This window comes from Tinamus guttatus, unplaced genomic scaffold, assembly GCF_059628265.1.
Source record: "Tinamus guttatus ecotype Peru unplaced genomic scaffold, ASM5962826v1 Tinamus_guttatus_pri_ptg000180l, whole genome shotgun sequence".
In the NCBI taxonomy this organism is placed as follows: Eukaryota; Metazoa; Chordata; class Aves; order Tinamiformes; family Tinamidae; genus Tinamus; species Tinamus guttatus.
Window position 1 is genome coordinate 1,824,375 of NW_028288714.1, and position 18,232 is coordinate 1,842,606.

Genomic DNA, 18,232 nt, shown 5'->3' on the forward strand with positions numbered 1-18,232 from the left:
AGCACGTGGGACAACGACAGAGCCAGTGGCCTGCCCTGTCCCCAAGAGTTTGTCACGTGAGTTTGTCACTGTCACCAGTGACTGCAAAGGAAGAGTGAGGACAGGGAAGAAACAGCAGTAAGCTGGAACAGAAAGTTGCAAGACAAGACGTATCTCCTTTTTTTTTTTTTAAACATGGGAAAACAAAGGGGTCAGAGAATTAATGAGTTTCTCCACCCTTATGTTAAACTATTCCGAGTTTGTACTGTGGTTACAGTGATGCTGGTGTATCTTGAGAGATGATTTTAAGATGAAGCAGATCCAGCTTGTGCGTGAACTTTAGTGCACAGACAGCAGGAAGTTACAGAGATGTAAGCATGAGAGATAAGCAGCAAAAATGATGAGGGGAAGCAAATAAAAAAAACACGTAGCAGTCTGCCAAGAGCAGAAACAGCAAAAGCTTTGCATAGGACAAGGGCTATGGCTCAAATGAAGCCACACACTTCCTACATGGAGGTAGTTTCCTCCAAAACACACTGGGGCCATAAAATGAAGACTTTGGACCCAGCCTGGGAGAGGAACTGCAAGGCAGAGCTGTCAAGAGGCTAGCTGGTAGTTAAGAGCCACAGAAATGCCAACACGGAGATGTTTGGACATTCACTCAGCTCTGTACATATTGACCTGAATTCGTGTCCTGTGCAGGCTGGCTGCTTGCACCTGCCTTCTCCTTCACTCAGCTTCACTGTGTATCTCTTCCCCTTTTCTCACCTCTATCTTCCTCCAACATTTCTTCTTTCACCCTGCTCCGGGTGCAATGACACCAGCTCCTGGACACAAACCAGCACACTTAACTAACAAAAGGGCACGTCACCATCGCAAGCGCTATCAAGGCGTGAAGCCTGACAAGGTGAGATCCAGAGCAGGAAGTGCGGAAGAACAAAGTATGCTGAGCTAGCGGAAAAGGAAGCATTGGTCTAAACAACAGAAAACTGCCTGAATTCGAGAGAGAGAGAGACAAAAAGATCCAGACAGCAGAGCTACAATACTACCCATGAGCCATAAAAGCAACGGGAAGGATGTTTTGCACTGAAACACATGGGAAATTCTTGCAGCAAAGAAGAGATCAGAGAGAAAGAGTTCCCAATTTAAGACAGGGGAAGCCACAATGTCATTGTCACTTAAACTAAGATGGTACAACACATGTAGAATACACTACACAGCCACAAGTCATTTAATAGACAGAAACTACTCGCAAAGTTATATTTGGACATAGAAGGCCAGACAATCTATTGAGAGAGAAGCCCTTGGAGCCTTTTAGTCACCTCGTGCTTTGTGCTGCTCTTAACAGGGGCACATTCCTCTCCACTAGCCATAGGAGAACTGCAGGGGCCATAGCCGGTTTGGCCTCAAGTCAACCTTTCAGGTACACACTACTTAAGAGCACATGGGAATGGAATCAAGTTACGTCAGCTATTTATTACATCCTCTTATTTATTATGCCTTACTATATCTATATCATTATTTTGTCAGTTACTATTATGTCACTTATTATCAAGTCATGTCAGTTACAATTTCAGGTTAGAGGGATTCTCGATCAAGTTTTCTTTCTCCTTTCAAAACAAACATGTTTATCTTAGGTCTCAACAGCTCACCTTTCAGTTATTTATTTGCCCCTTTTGTCTCTGTCATCCATTTTCACAACATTGTCCTATTTTATTATCACATGTATTGCGATGAACAACAGCTGCATGATTGCAAGGAACTGGACAGCTACAGGAAAGACACAAAGATAACGAAAAAAAAGTATATTTTCAGATGTTTAAATCTAATCCCCTAATGGAAAGAAACTGCAAATTTTATTTTGGGACAAGTATTACAAACTTTGCAAATAATCACCAATCATAGTCTGGTCCTAGTCATGTTTTAAAAGGCTGTTACGTTATTCTGCATTAAAAAGATTTTTAAAAAATCTCTGATAAAGAAAAATTAAAATAGAAAAATACAATAAGGAAATTTAATGAAGGACAAAAATGTGCTTTTTCTTGTCTCTGCATATAACAGCATGACTGAGGAGGAACTTCATATTGGATTAGTCTGTGGGTATGCTGTTAAAATATAAGAAAAAATATCTAACTTCTAGAGGAAGTGCCAATAATCCAAACATCATTTCAGAATACTAATTAGCAACAAGCTAGTATTGTAGATATTTAATTGTAATATTTACAGAACAAATGTTGGGTCTGATAGATTTCAGAAGGTATCTTAATTTTAGAATGCAAATGAAAAGCATCCAATAAACTTTTTCATCACAGCTGAATCATATTTACAACACCTCTTAGCTTTCTGAATGTCTATTTTGTCCTTGACTGACTACAGAGATGAATTGCTTAAACACCGATTCACTTTCCGAATATGAACACTTCATTTCTAAGGTTCTTAGTGGTCAACTACACAGAGGTAGTGGGAAGAGGATACCAAGGAGCTGAAGGGTTTGGATCATCCTAAGGCCTCTGGACTCTCTGGATGATTGGGGATTTTGCAGAGGAAGGCAGGAATGTGTCTCGCCGTGGAAGTTTCGTACACTTTCACAGCAGGGTCTGTCGACATGGCAGGAAGAGATGAACAAAGTGGAGCCGTCGTTAAGTTTTCCCAAAGCAGAAACCCAAATGAGTATTAGGAACAGAACTGCAGCTATGTTGTAAAACCAATTCCCTGAAGTGCTACTGCTTGCCTGGCTCACGTTCCTTCCTCAGGACACACAGACACCCCAGGGACCCGCGGGTTCAGAAATGAGATCCTGCAAGAACTGAAAGGTTCTGACATCAGAAAATTTAAACTAGATTTGAATTCCATTGAGGAGATGTGACTCATCTCTGAGGTTTAAATTAGATTATCAGCGAAGTGAAGCATCACAGTAAATCTATAATAAAAGATGAATGCCTACAGGAAAATAAGTTTTGCCCCTAGTGGCAGATGCTTGAACTTTAAAGGATCTGAGACTAAGCTCTTTGTCTAAGCTTTCCTGACAGAAAACAATTGAAATAATTTCTTTAGTTGGTCCAACTTTGCTCCATATGCCACATGAAAACAATATCTAAACCATGTAAAAGAAAGTATATTGTCACTTCTAAACCAATTGAGGATCAAACAATTTACAGAAACCAAGACTTATTTTGCTGACAATTAAGCTCTATCACCAAGACTTGAGATTCAATGAAATTTGACAATTGTGAAGAAAGGGGTTTTTGTCTAAATAAGTTTGAAGCATTTGGAAGAATCAACAAAAACTCACAAAACTGAATAGTTTGAAGTACCAAAGTCTTTGAGGATAGTGTAAGATTCAGTAATGAAAATAACTTCCTTATTTGCTTTGCTCTGATTCCTTTCTGAATTACTTCTGGTGCTACAGCTGAAAAAGACACACAGAAAGAGGCAAATTTGGTGTGTGGAGTAAGCGCTATCCCCACCACACCTCCTCTTAGATGAACGAGGGATTTTGCTAGTCAAACGCCGTTACAAGAACCTCCAACCCTTTAACAGTCAGATGAAAACCAGGCACGATACATTTCTGTACACCAAATCTAAATCTTTTGGAGGACCTTCGAAGTCTTCCCCCTTCTTGCCAAAGCCCATCACATTTACTTTGCAGTAATTTAAACACAAATCAAAGTTTGTAACTTCTAACACTCTAGGTTCCTAGCTGGTATCTTGTATTCTTATATCTCCTCATGGAATCGTCAAATATTCTTCTGCACACTTAATTTAAATAGTAATACCTAAAATTTCTGTTCAATATATCTCTGTGCCCACTTCACATTTAATAAAGAGCAGTCAATTGGTATTTGAACATCTTGCAGCTCACAAGGGGTACAAACAAAAAAGCAGAGGGTGAAGACATTGACCTACCCTCGTAGGAATATATTTCAAGTTGAAAACATCTTGGATCATTTCAGTAACTCGACATTTTGCATTTCAGGAAATGTTGGTTTCTCTGTTAGAGGCACATACGCTTGGCTTTAGCATGGCATTTGGCTTATGACACATGCACATGGCATTTGTATGGCTTTGCTGTGTGGCTAAGATGGGGAAAAGAATTAACGAAATCTTACTTTTCCACAGAATGTTTCTAAGTTTTAAAGCAAACGAATACTTCTGGAAAGTGACAGATTGGGCATTTCTGCTCTCAAATACTCAGCAGGTGAACAAAATCATCAGTAAAAGCCCTCATAATCTCTGAGAAACACTTATTTATGAACAATCACTTCTAAACACTGTTTCTTAAGCCTTTAGTAGTAGCTAGCAACACTGGTTATTAAACTGAGGTGGGGCAGAGTTTATTTTTTTCTTATCTCAATTTTTTAAAAATACACTGGGATTGTTTTCCCATGTGTTTCTTTTGGGGATTTTGAGGGTTTAAAATATAAATAGCATTTAATAAATGGCTTTGAATTCAATACTAAAACATACTGGAAGCTTAATTACAAAAAAAAAAAAAAAAAAAAAAAAAAGATCATTGTCACTAACATATTTGGAATATTAAAACTTGCCGGCTTCATAAAAACCTCAAGGCACTTTTTTTCTGGCGTTTGGTTTTATTTTGAAAGTGCTCCTTATCTAAGATTTCTTAATATTAAAACAAATCCAGCTGAACCAGTTTTCCATAGAAAAATATCAGGAAGAAATCTTCTTCCTATGCTCTTAGTTCAAATAGGGAAAAGAAAAAAAAAAAAAGATAACACTTCTAAAACTGAAATGTTCTGTAGCACACGATTCTGATCACTTTCAATGAAAGTTTCAGCCAGCGCTGGAGGAACATGACCTGACCTGTTTTCTGGAACTTGTATCTACCACCTGTTCTCTGGAAATTGGACACCAATTGTTTATTTTTGGTTGACTGGTGGGATTTTGGGGTGAGGAGGTAGAGAAAAGATACAGTTATGTTTATAAATATGAGTGCACTGGAAAAAAAGATGAATAAGATACTGTAAAGTTTATTTATAATTTTAGATGCTCATATAAAAGGAAGAGAGAGAGAGAAGGCAAAACTAAGCAAATACATCCATCATCTAGCTACTTACTGACCTATGAGTATGTCCTAGAAAGGATGGAGCTGGAATAGTTGTATGAGAAATAAGCTATGACATCTTCAGAAGAGAGATGTTGAAACCTTGCCTGAAGAATTAGAAATGTACCTATTTTCAGCAGTGAATATTCAAACCAATGAACCTGAAGTGATGCTGAAAAGTGAACGCAAACAAGGGCGAAGGAGCACGTATTGCTTAGGAGAGGAAGCTTACCACAAAACCAAACTTCATTTGCTCACACGTGACTTAGCAGTACTCTGCAATGCATCATTTGTGTATTACACAGAGAGTAACTTCACTGAGGAAGTCATCACACACAAATCTCATCCCATTTGATAAAAAGAAAGCTATGGCCGAGAAGAGTTAGGTCATCTATCCTCTTAGTCCCTACTCCATCTGCTGTGTCTTAGAGCTGCCAGCAATGAAGCCTATATTGCAAATCTCCCCCTTTTCTTTCTTCCTCACACCATGCGATTATTCTGCCCTATGCCTCCAAAAGCTAACAGGTTAGTGCAGATTCATGTTTGAAGGAGTCAGAATACACGCAGAAGGCAGCTTAAACACACTGTGAGAGATGGAAAAGTAGTATTCACACACACAGAAAGCAAAGGTGAAAACAGCAGGTCAAAACTAAGAAGGCCTGGGAGACAAAAAAAAAAGACTCATAAGCCATTTCATTTAGACTTCCTTTGATTTTCTGAATGCTGTATTTGTTGCACAAGTAGCCCATGCTAAGAGCTCAAGTTTGAGGCCTGTTAGTGACACCAATATTCCTTCTGAACTGATGAATGAGGCAAGATGGAACAGACCCTAGAAGCAGAACAGCAGTTCAGTAGCCATTCACAAGTCTTCCACGGAAGCAAAAAGTCAATACACACAAAAAATCATTAGTGTACAATACACCACTTATCTGCACCACCCAGTTGCAAATCAGTGAACACGCTGGATGGAAAACACCTAAATGCAGCCCTAGATTCCCTACTTGTTACTGAAGTCGCCTCCTTCCACAGCCTCTTCTTAGGACAACCACAAGTAAATAGTCTGTTCAAGCAGAATTCAGAAGCTATGTTGAATTTAAATGAAAATTAAAACAAGCTTTGATGAACCCACAGTTTCCAGTTTCAACCACCTACATCTGGAAGAAGCAAATAAACAAGCAATAAATGCCCGCTACATGGCAGCATTCTGGCTTTAGGACTATTGTTAAGAAAATAAAAAAATAAAAAGTTTTCTTCACATGCTTAATTTTAAAATACTAGTATGGCTTTATTACCAATGTTTTAACAAATATAAAAGCTACCTTCAGACTGATAGCTGCCACCCTACACAGGATGTCATATTGCTGCCTCCTCTAAATACAATATGATGTTATTTTGTATAAAATAACATCAGGAATCAAAATTTGAAGGAGGTCCTGGGTTTTTTTTTCCGTTTGTTTGTTTTAAATCTGAACAGATAAAATGCCACTCACAAAATATCTACCCAAAATGATTCAGGCCAAAAGAAAAGGTTGGAGAGCAAGCAAGGAAGCAAATGTTGTCTTGTACTTTTTGCATGGCTTAGAACTTAACTCTGGCTATCAGGTTTGTAATATTTAAACTGAATAGTAAAGCAATCCCTGACACGATACCTCTACATGCAGGGACTGCCCCACTCCCTTAATTGTTCATTGCTATCATTCAGTTTTACTCTGAAGAGCCAGAAAAAGCAGATTCAGACATAAAAAACAGTTTCTTTTGTCTTTTCTGTACTAATTTTTCAATTTGGCTCAAAAAGTGCCTTTTTGCTTTGTTTCCAAACACACTCTTTAAGATCACCACAGGCACAAACTTCACTTGTGGCACAACCTGCAAGATGCTGGCAACCTGAAAATAATAATAATAATAATTCATTCACCCAGATGCCGCAGTGCAGAGTACCTAGGATCATCTGGGAGCGAGACTTGTGGGCATTAGCAAGCAGCAGAACGCAGCTAACGACATGGGGTTGTACTGTAACAGGCTGCCCTCTTGCAATGTACAGCCACAGCCCATATTCAGTCCTTGGCAAGCTCCATTTTTCAGGCAGACCCCAGAGGCTCCCTTGCAGGGCAGCATCGCATCAACTCGGCCTTCTTCTAAGCTCCTCGCGGCGCTTCACTGACATTATTGCTGTTTTCGAGCGCCTCGCACCAGTATTGCCTTCCTACCCACAGACCGCCTGCCTTCTCTGCGAGGCTGAAACGTAACTCCTGGTTTTACCTCCCTGCCACCCTCGCCATACCCACGGATTCCTCTCGCTGGGCCTCACAGGAGCGGCCCGCGTAACCGGGAGCCTCTGCGAGCCGCCCCTGCCCGCGCCGCGCTCGGCCGCGGCCGCCGCCGCGCAGGGGAACCCGGAGTCGCGCTATCTCCGCAGGTCAGCACACGGGCAGAAATGAGTTTCACAGCAGGCCATTCTCCCTGCCAGGGGGGTCTTAATGCGAGAAAGATGGAAAAATGCAGTGAAAAGGCTTGAAATCTTGTGCCGGGAAAGCGGGAGGCTGCCCTTGGAAGCGGCTGTCAGCACGAGCTTCACGCTATTCCTGTATCAAACAACGCGCTGTCGCCGCCTACAAACGGCTTCTGTAAACCCCTTAATTTCACCTCGCATATTAAGGGTAAATAGGGTGAGCGCTGCCTTGGTGAACTGAAAATCTCATCAGTTTATGGCCAGGTTATATCTAATTATTACTGCACAGACAAATAAGGATGGAGTTGCATTGGGTTATGCTCACAGATAATAAAAGTAAACGCAACTCCAGAGTATTATTTGCTAACTTTAAATACTAATCCTAGAGCAATCAGCTTTATAAAGGTTCCTGACAAAATCACAATAGCGATAAAACACATGGAAGTGTAAGACTACTTAAACTCCTAACAAAAGCTATGATAATGCTAGCAGTAAATGAGCAACTCCCACAAAATATCACTTAATAATCACGCCCTGATAAGGTTTAAAGTACATATAGCCATTGTTACATGGAAAAAACATTACAGAGTTTTTTTTTTTTTAAACACATGTAGCAACCCAACAGGTTTTAATTACCACACCTACTGCAGTGACGAGCTGTTCCACTCAAACACCCAAACATAATATTTAGCATGTTCTGTGGTTGTTAAGGATCGGGCTGATTGATGGAATCTATTGTACTGTCATCTTCCTAACAACAGGCGCGAGTGATTGCAAACACCGGCGAGAGAAAGCGCGCGCTTATTTTGCAACAAAAGGCTGTCCTATGGGGACTGCTTTTCAACATAAACTAACAAACCTGCGCACACGTGAGCTGGTTCCCAAACGTGGCACAGACTCGGAAACGAAGGCCCCGATTCTTCGGGGCATCGTGTCTTCGGGTGTGTTCAAGGGAGCGCGACGGCTCTCGGAAGAGCCGGCGTCCTGTCTCACAGTCCCCCAGAACTCATCCTGGCCGCAGGGAAATACCTGCAAACCGCCCCAGAGGGGCAGCCCAGACCTCGTTTCGGAAGGACGAGTGGGCGCAGAGGCCCAGCGGAGCACAACGCGCCTCCTGGCTCAGTATTTGTGTGAATATTTGTATGAGGCTACGAGCGAAATGCTTCAACGCAAAGCTCTGCCTTGCTAACTGCACGATATGCCAAAACAGCACCTCCTGCAAATCACAGGCTCTGGGACCAGTATTTCTTGTTCAAACATGCTCCTTGTTCAGCAGAATCACTTGTGTGAACAGGCAGACATTCATGTGCACTAACTGGAGCAGTTTCACTATCCAACTGATAGAGCTATAATTTAAACCACCTCATTATCAGCATTGCAATTTTCAGACTGCTGAAATATCGTATTTGTTGCAAATACTCTACGTTTTACATACTTTGACAACATTGCCCATCTGATGCTTCTGTCAGATAAAACGCAGATAGGCAGTTGTGTATTGATGAACATGCTTTTAATCCCATAAAGGAACTTTCCCTGTCATATTGTAGGTGTTTCAACACTTGATTTATGAGCACCATAATTAAAATCCTCATGCCTTAAAGAAAAACAAACTCTACAGCGCAGTATCGCTTTTCTTTTACATTTTGATCTCTCTTTTAATAGTTAAGAGTTTCCTTTTATGCGCAACTATTTGCTATCAGTTTGGCATGTTATTTCTGGCTGCCAGGACGAGAGAACATTTTTTCTTACAACTTGGTCAAACCTCAGTGTTTTTGAGTAAGCACTCAAAGAGATCAATGTTTATTTAGAGCTTCCACAAAGCGCTGGTGCAAATAAGCCCCTAATTCAGCAGGTAGAGGACAACCGTGACACAATCGGGTGCTTTTGATCTCTAACAAGGCTGTAATGTCTGCCAAAATACTTCTCCACCTTCTGTGAATCATCAGAACCAGGAGTTTTTAGAGGCACAATTAGAAAAGATTTAAAAATTAAAAAATTCAGATTTTCACATGCTTTTCTGTAGTGTAGTGGTTCTGGTTGGATCTGAATTTTAGACAGCTCTCTGGAGGGGGAACCGACATCGACTTGAACTAAATTCATGCAAATCATTCACTCATTCTTACAGCACCTATCAGCACAGCAGCAGCAGGTTTCAGTTTCCTAAACTTAATGTAATTCAAAATTACATTATCCTCAAAAACTTGCAGTACTGGAAGTGATGCAGCCACATATTAGCATCCCTGCTCTAAAGAAACCTCTGCCACCAAATCCAAGAAAAAGAACAATTTATTTACAATCTAACCAAGGAATCTTGTATCAAATCCTCAAGCTTGTCAAAACTAGCATCTCCTAAGACTATCAATAGGAAACAAATTTCAAAAAAGGGAACTCCCAGTTTAACTCTCCTTACTGTTGAAGTCCTTGTCTCTTAACCTGGCTTTCTATCAAATTTGTTTTCAAATGCTATGAACATCTTGGAAAAGGAAATTAAAGGAGTAACAGCCGCAGGGCTCTTTAACCGGCCCAAAGCAACTGAGTCTGTAGGGGTTATCTGCCTCGCTTGCCCACTAACTACAAAACCAACAAAGTTCCCAAACTTAAAAGTTACACAAAAATGAAACAACAGTGCAAAATACTAAGGCAAAATATCATATATGCGATTATGAAGATAACCGAAGAGAACCACGTTACTACTGCGCAGCGTAGATGTTGAAAACTCACTCCTCAAATATCACCTCCAAAAATACTACAGATACATTTTGCTATCTGGCTGCGGAGCTGCTGTGATGCTGGGCTGGGATAAAACAGATGACGCTGCCCTCTTGCGTTGGGCTCGCACAGAGAGCAGCTCCCTCACTCCTGCAAGTGAACAGATGAAACTGGATATATAAAAGCCTGGAACAGAAAACATCCACGTTTCCCTCCGTATATAGAACTGCAAGACACACGCGCAACCCCCTTACGGGAACACAGAAAGAGGAGCCAAGGGAGCCTGAAAGGAAAGGGTCACCTCGCACCTTCCAGAGAGAGCAACAAGCTCTGCTAGCAAAGGCAGGCAAGTACAACGCAATAATCCCTAAAAAACAGCCACAAAACCCAGCACTGTCCACCAGGCTTTCACTGCTCATTGCTGCTGCGAGGTATCTGACGCTAAATTTGAATTCCAGTCATAAAAATCTGATCATTCTTTGAATGTTGAATAATACAAAATATTTTCGTTATTCAGGAACTTGGTTATTCAGTTATTTAACGTGGCAAATGCTTAAAAAAAGAGACAGTTGTTTATTAATATGACAGTAATGGCTAACTCAGTTTTTACATATATGCCAAATTACAGGAAGGTGAAATCTGTAAATCAAATATTTCTGAGCAGGGATGGAGCGCAGGGAGGGGCTGCACCTCATATTCCCCTCCTGCTTCTGCTCCAGGTCACCGATGTTCATAGAAGCACATTTAAATTCTTGTATCATTCGGACAAAATGCTCATTACTATTCCCTTTACAACCTTCCCTTCCCTATATATTGCTAATGCAATATATAAAGAGAGGTTTTGATCTCATATCTAAGCTGACTCACTTAAAATAAAAAAAAGTCATTTCCTTTATCATCATGACTGATTTATCTGCACTGTTGGGAGTTGACAGACATGTCATGATTCACCACATATTTCCATTTCCCAATGTCAGCTCCCTGATGCTGCTCATTAGTCTATTTCCCCAGTAAGGACTACTGAGTGCTTGGGATTTCTGTGTGTGTACGTCTCCTTTCTAGACTTGAGAACATAGATCACTGTGTGTTCAAATGATCATCCCTTGCTTTTTTTTCTTTCTTTTTTTTTTTTTATAGTTGCTTATTTTTGGAAAAGGCAAGCTGCAACAGAGAGAGGCCAGTTTAGCAGTCACTCCTGTAATTGTCTTAGAAACTTAACACATACTGGGAATGCATCAGGTGTTTAAACGACAAATCTATCACTGTTTGTGTCACTGCCATCTCAGCTATGCAAATAAGGGATAAAATAGCTTGGCTGGATATTATAGTGACGACACTACAAAAATGAGACTTGAATAAATCCTTTCCAATATCTCCTTCACAGTAAGGCACCTCTTCATGAAAATTACAACTTCTTTTACCTGGACAAATATGCCTGATGTAGAAGGTATTAGTACACGAAAAAAGGTATCTTCCAAAAGAAGTTCTAAATCAGATGCATATACAGTTTAAAAAAAAAAAGCTGGCTAAAATATATGTATGTTCAAAAGTGTATTTCAGAATTACTACATGTTGCTGTTCTGAATAGGAGCATGTGTCTTCTTCCTGTTCTTTTTTTCCTTTTTAAAAAATATGCAAAACACCTGAACAGAAGTGTCTTGCAGACTATCACGAATGAAAGAAAAACACATTCATTCATTTACCTTAGACTTCACTTGAAAATAGTATGAACTATCAATAAGTATTAAATATTAAGTCTTTTTACTGTGAAGTACAACACTTCTAAACCTGAAGACTTTGATTAAAAGAAGCAAAAACACAACTGTACAAAAATATTATAATTTCACAACTGTTCAAAAAGCATGTATTAAGCATAATTAATAAGGTACAGTATATGGAAGGGTTTTGACTTAAACTCACCTATAGGATTTCTGTCAAAAAACAACACAGGAGCTCTCAAAATGGACTGAAACATTTTGTTGTGCAAAGTCTGACTAGAATTAACAAGAACTTGAAAAACGAGAAGACTTCTTATGATACCAAACAGTATCGTAGCCACCGTTAAACCTAAAATTAAAAAGATATGGTCAAGGACTGCATACAGATAGGCATCTTTTACAAGAAAAAGAATTTCAAAATAGAACTGAGCTAAAAACCTAGTTCATTGCATTCCGTGCACAGTAAGAGCTTAAGGAGTCAGAATGAATGCAGAAGATAAACATTGTATTTGTTAATAGCTTTAGTAGTCTCATATTATCAATTTAAACAATTACTTTATAAAGTAATTTACGACTAAAGTAATTACTTTATATAGTAATTTAGGTAATTTAAAGGACTTTATAAAATACAGTAAATATTTGTTTCCCCATAAATCTGTATTAAAATCTTCCACATAGCAGCTCTGCGAAGCAGTGCCCTTCACAGTGCACAGCTGTGGCTTGTGGAGGCCACTGAGAAGGCTCAGTATTGCAAGCAGGTATTAACCAAGTAATACACACGTGGCTATACAAAGACTATCTTGAGGTATTCCGTAACGGTCAAACAGTTTTGTTGTTGTTGTTTTTAACTTTTCCAAACCATTTCTTCAGAAAAAATAGAGACTAGGAAGAAACTACTGTGATAAAATTTTCAATAATCAAGGACCAGAAATAAAAACATTGTTTTTCAATTTTAGTTTCTAAGGCTGTAGAAAAGGCTAAGCTGCATAGTTACATAATACATATACAAAACTTGAAACCTTTTCCTAACTGTTTTTCAGCTTGACTTAAAATTTTCTGTAAGCAAATAATTACTTTCTGTTCAAGTATTGCAAATGTATCACTGAGACATCATTTCAATACCAAGTTAACTCTTGCTATTCTGCTATGTAAAACAAAATTTACCTTAACTATAAGTTTTTTTGTAATATGGTTTAGGTTATATAGCCAAAGAAGGCCAAGTCTGGCATCCTTAATCATACTGTGTAGTCCACTGGAATTGCTCACAAAATAAGACATTACACAGAGCAAGTAAGAATGAGATTATCTGGCTCCTAACTTGGTGTTTCTTGGGTCAGCACAATGTTTTCTGTCAAGTGCCTAGGTCACACAGATTCTTATTAAAATATGTATGTATTCTTTATACCTTTTATATAAACATAAATAAGAAAAGTAATAAAAAATGCCAGTCCTCTCAGTACACGTTCTTCTGGCACATCACCTGTTTTCCTCAGATCTACCATAGCAATTTCTTGATGGAGATTTATATGCCATACAAACCTGTAAATGACTAGAAGCTAATGGCTAACTGGCTAGAATCTGAAAGAAACCACATTTCTACACATTATTTTTCTATTCCCATTCTTACTGTCTTTCAAAATAGTAATTTATTTAAAGATTGATGCCTTTTTTGGAGTATTCAGAAGCATTTATCTAAGTCCTACTGAGATATATTAAAATGGTTTATTTTAAATCTTGATTTGCATACTTATCTAGAATGTTTTTAAAAAACTAGTTCTTATTTATGGCACTTCAGGAGAATATGGCCATGCCAAGTTTTAAAACAGCAGTATATTATATAAACAAACTGGAACACTGAATTGCAGAATGAGGATCAATTTCCAATCCCTCTTGCCCATCCATATAATGGCTGAAGATTTAGTTGAATGACCTATTAGAATAGACAATAACCACAAGTTTACATTGACTAACTTTTTGAATACTCAATTTCTAGTTTATTTTCCAAAATTCAGGCAAAGAAATCAAGAATCTATATTCAACCTACTTCTGTTAGATTTTTTTCTTTTATTATTCAAGTTAATTTAGCCAGGAAACAAGGCTCAGGCTGCTAATCTGCTAAAACATTACTCAGTCACTGTTAAAAATCCCATTTCCCCACACTGCCATTGCTGTGCACCTCTCAAAACTGTCTATTATGGTAGGTCAAACAACAGATACAGTTTGTATTAAAAAAACTATGCAAAAACACATATATGCATGCGGAATTACCTGCATATATTTCTAAATAAAAGTTACGGTCTAGATGTTCAGTCTCATTTCCTCCATTATTCCCATTCGTCGTGACATTCAACTTCTCTTGACTGTTCGCCCTGGGGAAGTGCACACGCAAGATAATCATCAAATCACACTTTGCAAATATTCATGCACATATACAGGCATTTAACTTCTACCAGATTCAACTCTGCTGAGACCTTTAGCTTAAAGGATCCCATGTATTTGACGCTGTCATGGATCACATTGTGAGGAGCAGCCATCAGACCTCACCAGAAAAAGTTTTCAAAAGTTTAATTTTTTCCCCACAGATAAAACAAGAGGAGACCAGAAAAGAAAGCTGAACAAATGCTGGTTTTCCTCTCTTAGCTCTAAAACACTGATTTCTATTAGATAAAAAGCATTTGAAAAGGCAGAAATGACCGAGCAGTTGTTATCATTAACTTACCAGTAGGAAAGCCACCAATCCTGGAGCACATATGCCACCTGGAGTAAAAATAAATAAATAAATAAATAAATAATCTTCTTACAAAAATTAAAAACATCAGAAAATTAAATTTCCTTAGCTCTTCTTTTATGTTCTCTGGGAAAACATCACATAGTCATAAAAGTATGCCATCCAGTCTTTCAAGACCAGTTGCAATTTGCAAAGCACATTAGAAAGTGCATTAGAACCCTCTACAAAGAGAAGAGGTTACCTTGAATTACCTTACTTGATAGTGAACTAAAGGAAAGCAATACATTTAAGCAAACAAAATATAGCAGCTTTCCTTACCATATGTTAATTGCACATTAAAGAACTCTGCTTTCAGTTCCTAAATTTGCTACTAGAGATATTCCAAAGTGCTTTTTGATTAACAAACTTTCTGATGTTACTAGTCCAGAAATTTGTGTTTACAGGAGATAATTATTAGAAACAGAGTTGAAGGAGGAAGACAGAGAGAGGGAGGAAAAAAAAAAAAAGAACCCCAGCATTACTGCCACTTTTCCTTCTGCACCCATAGATGACTCTCAACTTGTAGTAGGATTATTTATCTCAAGATAAACTTCTGTTCGACTGAATCAAAATTCTGGATGCAGAATTAAAATACTGCAAAGATCTGATCATGCTCAGGGACCTTTCCAAGAGACTCGAAAGGAAGTAATGGCTCACACTCACTATTTTTAAAGCCAAGAACCAGCAGTCGTTTCCATGAAATGAGTCTGAGGTCTCTCATCAAGAAATAGAGAGAAAAAAGCAAAAAGCTACCTACTCACAGCTTCCTTAGCTCATCATTTCTTTCAGTAAGCTTCAAACATATTTTGATTGTTTAACAGAATACTTTTTGATGTACCTGCTACACTTTGCATCACACACAGCATACTTCCGCACCCTCCTTCTTACTTTCCTAATCTGTTTAACAGTGATCTTCCTTCCAGTCCTCTTCAAAACTTATTATCAGTGAAAAGAGATTTCTTTTCCAAACACTTCTGTCAGACTCTATTCTCCCATATCCAGTCAACCTCTTTGCCTTCCCCATCGAAAATACTTTCTTCAGATTTCTTAAGACTACTTTTTGTACTGTAATTTTGTTCTCTATCTCTGAAAACTAGACAGGCTTACAATACATGTGCTGTACTGAGAGTAAAAAAATCTTAATGAAAACCTTGAGACTGTTGAATAAAGACGAGCGCAAAACAGCTCATGCCACACAAAAACTACATGCTGATACAGAAAACATGACTAGGTATGCTACAAAATTATTAGATAAAAAAGCATGATGTTCTCAAACATTTCAGTTGAAATGAGGATAGTATTTTTAAGCTATGTTTTTTTTTTTAAAAGAAAAAAAGACAAAATCAGAATACCTTCATTACTTGTGACTCCAGTCCACTTACCTGTGCCAAAACATTGAACAGTACAAGTATAAAAATTACAAAGTAGTTTGCTCCTGCAGAGAAATATTTTCTGTAAACCTTAAGGCTTATTTTTCCTTCAGAGCGACTCTCCTCTGGCATAGTAGCCAGCGCATTTTCAACCTGCAAAAAAAAAAAATTAAAAGTAAGAAACAAAAACCAGAAAAAAACAGTGTCAGTCTTGTAATCATAGATTCAAAGTAAGCCATTTGAAAGTCACAGAATTAGCAAGCAATTAAATAAGAAGATAAAGTGGCTATGCATTTCAAAAAGTATAAATACCATACAAAAAAAATCAATCTTAGTGCAATAATAGTGAAAAATCCTCTCTGTAAAATGTCATTGCAGTGATTTTATTTTGCATTCCATCAAGGCATGACACATAGCTTACAATCATAAATATTTGCCCTGTCACTACTGCTGACTGTTTACTTTTTCCTTCTCTTATACACTGCTGTCAGTCATACAGGCTCCGAAATCTAAGGCCAGGACTTGGGAAAGTGCTCGCAACACCAGCACGTCTAACCTCTTCTTTTCAGGAAAGCATTCGAGGTAAATACTCTTCTGAAAGCATGCATCAAGTTTAATTGACACATGCCTGAGGTCAGAAACCAGCTACAAAGTTTTAATCGCCTCTTTGCAAGTACAACAGAGCAGTTGCCCACAGACGAAACGAGTAAAATGGTAAATGACTATTAAGCAATAATGGACATGGGCTGGAGGACAATGGACACTGGAAGACTAAAACGGAAAAAAATATGATGCGCATGAAGAAGACAAAAGAGCTATTCAAATGAACACGGTTCTGAAGATATTTTACACTACATGTGATAGAAAAACTGGTGTCAGTTCTGTGGACATTTAATATCTGATTTTGTTGTCAATAGACACAGCTGTACAAGAGCAGTGGACTCAACAGATCTGACTCAGATGTGGAAAGAAAAATCTCACCTACTTGCCTATATCCTGACTTCAGCAGCACTAGAGCTGTCAGATGGAAGAAAAAAAACAGTTTGGCACACATTGGTCTATTAATGGCTTTAAGAAGAGCAGAACAGTGTCACCACTGAGACATTAATATCAGATTAGATTAGTGCTTTCTGTCGTAAAAATATTCCTTCAAAAAGGTATGAAAAACAAAAAGCTGGTAAATAAAAAAAAAGGAAAGTCAGTAGCCTTTTTTTTTTTTTTTTGTATCTCCTGTGAATACAGATGGGGCAGCTCCAGGCCAGCTCTGGCGCGGGATACAGGACGGTTGCGGCTGCTCTCACGGAGCGCGGACGCCACGAGGCTGCTGCCACACGAGCCCCGCCAGCTTCAGCACCACAGGGCTGTGCAGAGCGGCGCAGAGCCCCTCGCTTCCTCCCTCAGGGAGGGCTCACGGTCACACGGATACGTCAGTGCCAACTGTTCAAATGAGGGCTCTGGATGAAGCCATGGCCTCCACATGCACACCTTGGAGCTCAGGATTTGGGGTAGGTGCTCGCATGCGCCCGCGGAAACCGTTTGCATCACGCGCTACTAAGGCAGCCCATGTGGGATACGGGAAGCACAGTGCAGTGCCCTGGGATCCCTCTGTGGAAATCCTGCTTCCTGGATGGAGCAGAGCTGGTGCTGAACGTGAGCTCTCAAACTCTGCTGTGTCCAAATGCCAGCACGGAGCTGGGGGAGGCTGCCTGCCAAGCACCACGCTGCGCACGTCCGCCAGCAACCCCCGAAACCCAAACGCGGCAGGGAGGAACGCGCGTCTCCGCCTCGGCCAACGGGCAGCCCCGCAGCGCCGGCGATGGGGCTCTCCTTGTGCACTCACAGGCGGCTGCTCTGCTGCTCCATCCTTCTGCGAGTGGACTGAGGAATCCTGGGACCAGACGGAGGACTCGGAAAACGTACGGTTCCTGGAGGCCTTCAGGTTGGGGGTGCCTGGAACCGAGGGCTGTTCTCCCTCCTCATCTTTTTTCAAAAGGGAAGCAAAGTCGATGCCAGATCTCAGGAACTCTGCATAGGTACCTTTCCCCACCATTTTACCCTACAATTAATATAAGCTTTGATTATCTTCATTATACGCTTCCTGTAAAGGACGTTTTTTCCTCCCTATCCCTGATGCATAGGTCACAGGTGCTGCAATTCTGCGGTTGCTGAGCCCCA

General features: G+C 39.5%; 1 protein-coding gene across 1 annotated transcript in view; it reads right to left on the reverse strand.

Moving 5' to 3' along the window:
- Positions 1 to 18,232, reverse strand: part of ABCC4 (ATP binding cassette subfamily C member 4 (PEL blood group)) — a 133,988-nt gene that overhangs the window by 73,300 nt on the left and 42,456 nt on the right. Inside the window, exons 15-19 of the mRNA XM_088523307.1 lie at positions 17,898 to 18,113; positions 16,070 to 16,210; positions 14,640 to 14,677; positions 14,189 to 14,289; positions 12,123 to 12,269 (exon numbers count right to left, since the gene is read on the reverse strand). Of these exons, the coding sequence (XP_088379433.1) occupies positions 12,123 to 12,269; positions 14,189 to 14,289; positions 14,640 to 14,677; positions 16,070 to 16,210; positions 17,898 to 18,113 (643 nt within the window). The remainder of the gene's footprint in view (positions 1 to 12,122; positions 12,270 to 14,188; positions 14,290 to 14,639; positions 14,678 to 16,069; positions 16,211 to 17,897; positions 18,114 to 18,232) is intronic.